Source organism: Sinocyclocheilus anshuiensis, unplaced genomic scaffold (assembly GCF_001515605.1).
Source record: "Sinocyclocheilus anshuiensis isolate Anshui unplaced genomic scaffold, SAMN03320099.WGS_v1.1 scaffold87, whole genome shotgun sequence".
Classification (NCBI taxonomy): Eukaryota; Metazoa; Chordata; class Actinopteri; order Cypriniformes; family Cyprinidae; genus Sinocyclocheilus; species Sinocyclocheilus anshuiensis.
This window is the reverse complement of record NW_015549609.1, coordinates 700,381-708,324: the sequence shown is the minus strand read 5'-3', so window position 1 is coordinate 708,324 and position 7,944 is coordinate 700,381. Positions and strand designations below refer to the sequence as shown.

The 7,944-nt window shown below is 32.0% G+C and overlaps 1 protein-coding gene across 1 annotated transcript in view; it reads right to left on the bottom strand.

Moving 5' to 3' along the window:
- Positions 1-7,944, bottom strand: part of LOC107659097 (inactive ubiquitin carboxyl-terminal hydrolase 53-like) — a 43,308-nt gene that overhangs the window by 4,169 nt on the left and 31,195 nt on the right. The window contains exon 12 of the mRNA XM_016447927.1: positions 2,908-2,959. Coding sequence (XP_016303413.1) covers positions 2,908-2,959 — 52 coding nt within the window. The remainder of the gene's footprint in view (positions 1-2,907; positions 2,960-7,944) is intronic.

Genomic DNA, 7,944 nt, shown 5'->3' with positions numbered 1-7,944 from the left:
CCTACCGGTCAAAAGTTTGGGATCAGAACGATTTTTAATGTTGTTTACAGGAGTTTGATATACATTAAAATCTAATTTATTCCTGTGATGCAAAGCTGAATTTTCAGCATCATTACTTCAGTCTTCAGCGTCACATGATCCTTCAGAAATCATTCTAATATGCTGATTTATTATTAGAATTATGAGTGCTGGCAACAGTTGTGCTGCTAAATATTTATTTGGAAACTGCAATACTTTTTTCAGGATTCTTCGATGAATAAAAAGTTAAAAAGAACAGCATTTATTCAAAATATAAATCTTTTCTAACAATATAAATCTTTTCTATCACTTCTTAACAATTTAACACATCCTTACTGAACAAAAGTGTGAATTTCTTTCAAAAAAAAAAAAGAAAGAATAAAAATGTACTGACCCCAAACTTTTGAAAAGCAGTGTATATTGTTAGAAAAGATTTATATTTTGAATAAATGCTGTTCTTTTTAACTTTTTATTCATCAAAGAATCCTGAAAAAAGTATCACAGGTTCCCAAAAAAATATGAAGCAGCACAACAGTTTCCAGCACTGATAATAAATCAGCATATTCAAATGATTTCTCAAAGATTGTGTGACACTGAAGACTGGAGGAATGATGCTGAAAATTCAGCTTTGCATCACAAGAATAAATGGCATTTTAATGTATATTAAAATAGAAAAACATCATTTTACATCATAATAATATTTCACCATATTATATTTTTTTCCTGTATTTTTGATCAAATAAATGCAGTCTTGATGAGCATAAGACACTCCTGTAAAAAAACATTAAAAATCGTTCTGATCCGAAACTTTTGACCGGTAGTGTAAATATAAACAGTACTTGCAAACAATATAATATTAATGAAATAAAAGGCCATTTAAGTACACTTAAAGTGCATTTTGGAAGTTTTACTTTAACGTACATTGCAAATCATTGTAATCTAATAATTTTGTCATTTTTATATACATTAAAAGAAACAATTTGAACTGTAGTATGTTATTTGACATTTTAAATCATTTATTTTTATTGATTTTACATGTACAAAATTGCAACTTCATTACAAATATATTTAAACATGACATACAAGTTTCAATAGAAATGACATTAAAGTATATTTCAGTTTATCATAAATGCTTGCCAGTACATTCGACGGTACACTTTAACCGTATTTCAAAGACAATAGAAGTAATTATGAAATTACATATAAGGATGATGTACTTAATTGAGGGAAAACACTGAAATTCAGCTAATTGCATTTAATATAAATTTAAACTATAATACATTTTCATTTGCAATCAACATTTTGTGTCTGAAAACATTACATTCAGTTTGAACTTACTGTAAGTTATTACTATTTTAATTACTATTATTTTCATATTACATCCCGAATTGTACTTCTTTTTTTATAAGAGACTACAATAAAACTGTATCAAAGTATTTATGACCTGAGCTACAAAATGTAATCGAACCCTTACTTGACATTTAAAAATGTAATATAACTTTTTGTCTGGTTGTATAATTATAAGTGAGGCTTAAATGCCCAAATGCATTTTCAGTCCACTCTATTTATGGTTTTATACATCTGAATATTTCTGCATAAGGAAAGTACACATAAATTGCACAGGAAACAAGTCTCATGCATTCATATTTTCTGATAACGTACCTCGGAATAACAGGACTCATGGAATGATCGTTTGCTTTCTTTTGGTGTTCACCTATAAAATAAATGATTACAAATATTTATCTTTAATGTACAGTTGCATGCATTCTTTAATGTATAGGTTTTACGAATCAAAGAAACATCTCAAATATTTCTGCACTGAAAAACTGTGTGAAAGACAGAAAGACTGAGGCTGATTTCTGGCCGATATGTGACTGCGGGTGAGTGAGTGCAGTGTTATGTAAAGGCTCGGGGCTGGGGTATTGTCTGAGTCTCAGTGGGGTCTCTGGTGGGCAGCGCTCAGCAGGCGGCTCTCGGCTCGTCTAAAGCACAAGGGGCCCAGACTGGGCCATCCGGTTCATACCAGCTTCTCTGCGCTCCTGATGGCTTGTTAACAATGAGCTCGAGGGGTAAACGCGATCATAAAAGTGGCCATGCCCTGCCAAGCGGGCAGTGAGTCTGAGAAAACAGCAGAGCTTTCAATGTGTTGCTGTAGAGACCAAACCTTTAAATCTGAGGAGCTGTCAGGTGGACTGTGGGATGTATGGCTACACAGATGCATGCTGGGAACACATTCACATGCACCGGTGCACAAAATAACAGGGAAGACAGCACCTTTGGCATCAAAAACCTCACAACATCACCCTTTATTAGTGAGGTTTTCCAGTGACAAAATAGCTGCTTATTAAAGGAAATAAAAAAAATGTAATTTGTGGATTATATAAATCTATCTATAAGATCCACTATAATGCTAGTGCACTCCTAAAAGTTAACTAAATAATTTTAGCATAAAAAAAACAAACAAACAAAACCTTCTCTTCTAAACTAAAAACATTAAACTATAATACATTTTCATTTGCAATCAACATTTTGTGTCTGAAAACATTACATTCAGTTTGAACTTACTGTAAGTTATTACTATTTTAATTACTATTATTTTCATATTACATCCCGAATTGTACTTCTTTTTTTATAAGAGACTACAATAAAACTGTATCAAAGTATTTATGACCTGAGCTACAAAATGTAATCGAACCCTTACTTGACATTTAAAAATGTAATATAACTTTTTGTCTGGTTGTATAATTATAAGTGAGGCTTAAATGCCCAAATGCATTTTCAGTCCACTCTATTTATGGTTTTATACATCTGAATATTTCTGCATAAGGAAAGTACACATAAATTGCACAGGAAACAAGTCTCATGCATTCATATTTTCTGATAACGTACCTCGGAATAACAGGACTCATGGAATGATCGTTTGCTTTCTTTTGGTGTTCACCTATAAAATAAATGATTACAAATATTTATCTTTAATGTACAGTTGCATGCATTCTTTAATGTATAGGTTTTACGAATCAAAGAAACATCTCAAATATTTCTGCACTGAAAAACTGTGTGAAAGACAGAAAGACTGAGGCTGATTTCTGGCCGATATGTGACTGCGGGTGAGTGAGTGCAGTGTTATGTAAAGGCTCGGGGCTGGGGTATTGTCTGGGTCTCAGTGGGGTCTCTGGTGGGCAGCGCTCAGCAGGCGGCTCTCGGCTCGTATAAAGCACAAGGGGCCCAGACTGGGCCATCCGGTTCATACCAGCTTCTCTGCGCTCCTGATGGCTTGTTAACAATGAGCTCGAGGGGTAAACGCGATCATAAAAGTGGCCATGCCCTGCCAAGCGGGCAGTGAGTCTGAGAAAACAGCAGAGCTTTCAATGTGTTGCTGTAGAGACCAAACCTTTAAATCTGAGGAGCTGTCAGGTGGACTGTGGGATGTATGGCTACACAGATGCATGCTGGGAACACATTCACATGCACCGGTGCACAAAATAACAGGGAAGACAGCACCTTTGGCATCAAAAACCTCACAACATCACCCTTTATTAGTGAGGTTTTCCAGTGACAAAATAGCTGCTTATTAAAGGAAATAAAAAAAATGTAATTTGTGGATTATATAAATCTATCTATAAGATCCACTATAATGCTAGTGCACTCCTAAAAGTTAACTAAATAATTTTAGCATAAAAAAAACAAACAAACAAAACCTTCTCTTCAACAAACAAACCAAACAAACAAAACCTTCTCTTCTAAACTAAAAACAAACAAACAAAACCTTCTCTTCTAAACTAAAAACAAACAAACAAAACCTTCTCTTCTAAACTAAAAACAAACAAACAAAACATTCTCTTCTAAACTAAAAACAAACAAACAAAACATTCTCTTCTAAACTAAAAACAAACAAACAAAACATTCTCTTCTAAACTAAAAACAAACAAACAAAACATTCTCTTCTAAACTAAAACAAAACCTACAAAACCTTCTCTTCTAAACTAAAAACAAACAAACAAAACATTCTCTTCTAAACTAAAAACAAACAAAACATTCTCTTCTAAACTAAAAACAAACAAACAAAACCTTCTCTTCTAAACTAAAAACAAACAAACAAAACATTCTCTTCTAAACTAAAAACAAACAAACAAAAACACTGATAACATTATCTACTGCTCACAGATGTACATAAACATAAATGTTTGCTTAATGCTTTCTCTCTTCATTAAAATGAATGGGTCTTCTCTCACTATTACTAAGTACACATTATTATATTAAATAAATATCTATTATATATATATATATATATATATATAAATAAACATCTAAAATAATACTATTAATAATAATAATAATGATATACATTTTAATGAGATACACATTTAATTTTATGTATATTTAATTTTATATTTCGAATTCCTTTTTATATAGGATATATGTTAAAAAATGTTCATCACATCATTCCATGGCGGTCTATAAGGATGGGATCTAATAAAAAGTGAAACACTAGAGGGCGCTACAGATGAACACTTCACTGTACCGGGTAGACAAATCACTCGTGAGGATTTCAGATTCGTTTTGCTGTAAAAGTTCAGTGAGCCATACTTTGATTGCAACTTTAACAACACTACAAAAACAACAACAACTGGACCAATACATGTCCATTTACTTAATGCACTGTGTGTGTGTGTGTGTGTGTGTGTGTGAGAGAGAGAGAGAGTGATGTATCCACACACACACACTGCCTTTCCCTCCTTCTGTTATTTTCAGTTTTTTCCCCAGCGCATTAACAGCTAAATCCCTTTGGCTAGCATGCAATTATGAGAGGATTGGACTTTAGACCCCATTTTCTGGTTTTTCAAGCCTGTCGTGTTTAAGCTGCTAAGCCTCATGAGAAGAACCTCCATTTGATGGCCATGACTTACAATGCTGGAGTAACGCTATTACAACGCTGATAAAAAAACAACAACAACAACATAAAACACTGGTGAAGACAAAGGAAACCACTACTACTATGATATTCTGGACCCAAGATACGAGGACCCTAGATTTCTGTTTAATCTTCCACCAAGCAGAACAGTAACATCATCTCTTTTTATAAAGCTGCGTGATTTGAGATATCATTCATGTCTACAAGCAGATGATTATACAAGTATTAAGTGTTAGAGGTTTATTCAAATTCCTAAGTCAAAGTACGAGTGATTCTTACCCTTAATAAACACTATTAATAAAGGACAGCTCTCTAATGGTCAGATTAGATTTGACTTAAACAAACAAACAAAAAAACCCAAAAACCTTATCATAACCTATGTGTAATATTCTGGTTGGAAAAATATATATTTTTAATAAAAAACAGCTGGTGCCAGTTTTATTTTAGTATTATTTATATAATATATATTATAATATTTATTATATGTTGAATTAGCTTTTATTTGAATATAATTATCAGAAAAATTGATATTATCAGAACTGAACCTAAAACTAAAACCATTCAAAAAAAAATCATTACTTGAAATAAAATAGGTGTTAACTGAAAATAAATAAATAAATAAATAAATAAGCATATAATATAAATAAGCAAATAATAATTCTTATTTTAACCAACTAAAATAAAATTTAATAAAAAAAAACTATATAGACATTTTAAAAAGTGCACACAACTAAATTACTAAAACTTTAACTAAAATTAAAACCTAATTTAATAATACAAATATTAATAAAAACTATATAAGTAACTAGTTTCTATTTTTATTTTAGTTTAAGATTTAGTATATTTGTTGTGCTTTTGTAATTTTTAAAATATATTTTAATTGCATGTTTTATTTCCGCTCCAAGGCACCATTCCTCATTTTCATTCAAGTTTTTCATAATTTACATTATATTTTTTCAGCTTCATTTCAATCATGAAAATTAACTTTTTAATACAGTAGTTTTAGTTATCAATAACAACACACAAAAAATGCACATTTAAAAATAAAAATTTGAACATCACCAGCTTGTGCAATAAAATCATTTTTTTTCCCCTCCAGTTTTATATTTTCTTTCCAGTTTTATTTTAAAAGCACTGCCTGACTCATAATCATAATTTAAAAGCATTACCTGATTCACAATTATTCAATTAATATTCATCTTCCCTAAATCCCTAAACGACACATCCTTACACGTGAAGAAATGAGCTCATAGACGGCCGTCTCATGTGCAGATGGACTTGAAGATGGACAGATCAGAAGATGAGGCAGCGATCAGACTGACGGCTCGGGAGTGTACATCAACACTCGACATCTGAGCCAACATGAGATCACTGCCAGCTCAGCAGAGAGCGACACACACCTGCTCTCTACACGCCACTGAACGAAGCAAGCCCAAAACAATTCAGCTGCACACTCAGATGAGCTTGAAGGCACAGCTTGGTACATACGCTATCATTCAGATGACAATAAAGAGTGCGCAATTAATGTATTACAGGCAATTACTTGCCAAGTAATGCATGCAGATGTATACATATGCATAGATATGCATCATATCAGACAAGACTGACCTGGATCTGTCGACCTGCCGAAAATAGTTACTGGTGTCTAAGAATAAATATTCTCCACAGTGCAACAGGATCTCTCTTAAATGCAACTTAGAGAATATCTCTTCATGCTTTTAATGTGCAGTAAATAAATGGTAATATACATATTTAACAAATAAAAAAAATAAATCTGTTCAAACATGTTTTGTTGAGTTTAGTTTGTCTTCATGCTGAAACACAAATGCTGTAAGGATGCAGACAAAGAACAGCGAGTCTGTTAAAAACCATAGAGTCCAAACAGCAGCAGATCAACAGTCAGGGGTTCGTCTGTTCGACACGCTGAACTTTCAGAAACTCCTGCTGCTCTGACCTTTACAAGCATCTTACGGGAAAGCTCACACGGCACAGTGAAAACTGAGCACAGCACTGATACTGAACAACACACTACAGAGACAATCAGACCGTTGCCATTTAGGAGCAGAGAAAACACATCCTGCCTAACAGTGCTTTAAAAAGAAGCCCTCTGCAGTGCACTTCTGATCAAACAAGGGCAACGTTCATCTGCACTGTTTACTAAAAGCCTGGGTTGTTAACATGGGATTTGTCATTTCCTTCCTTGGCAATACGAACACAGGGACAGCAGCCAAAAAAAATCTCTCGACATGAGTCACACTTAAAAATGTATGAATTTAAATGCTTAAGTCCCATCCGCAAATTTTTTTTTTTGTAACTTTTTTATTACTTTTATCCAGCTGGTGTAAAGGTGATTTTTAGTGGATGCAAGTCAGTTCTATTCAAGTTCACACACTGAACAATTTGGTGAAGAAACAATTTTCACTCACATTGAATTAAATGTCAAATGTTTACGAAAAAAAGAGAAATCGTATTTTCTTGTAAAATATTTGATCACATTATCAATGTATGTTTGACAACTAAAAACTATCTGAAATACATGTTTTGAACAATATATCTATTGATGTATATTTAAAAACTAACTTAGGCGTTACATTTTTATTCATATTTCTTAAATTATTTGTATTAATTAATTAATTGATTCTAATATTTGAATCATTAAATTATCAAAATTATATATATACACTGAAAGAAATAATGAATAATAATTATTATGAATTAATAATTAATTATGTTTATTTATTTTTTGTCTCTTTGCTTTTCAGAATGACTTCTGCTCTACTGGCTACTGGAATATTCAGGCCAGTTTGAAAGGCAACACACACACAGCACATTTGAACCAAGTCCAAAATGACACTGGAAAAGATATGTCAATATAATTTTAAACTGCAACTGGATATAAAATGTGATGGAATATTTCAGCGAAATAAAAAATAAATAAATACATTAAAATAAATTAAAATATTACAATTTATTATATATATATATATATATATATATATATATATTGTATATAG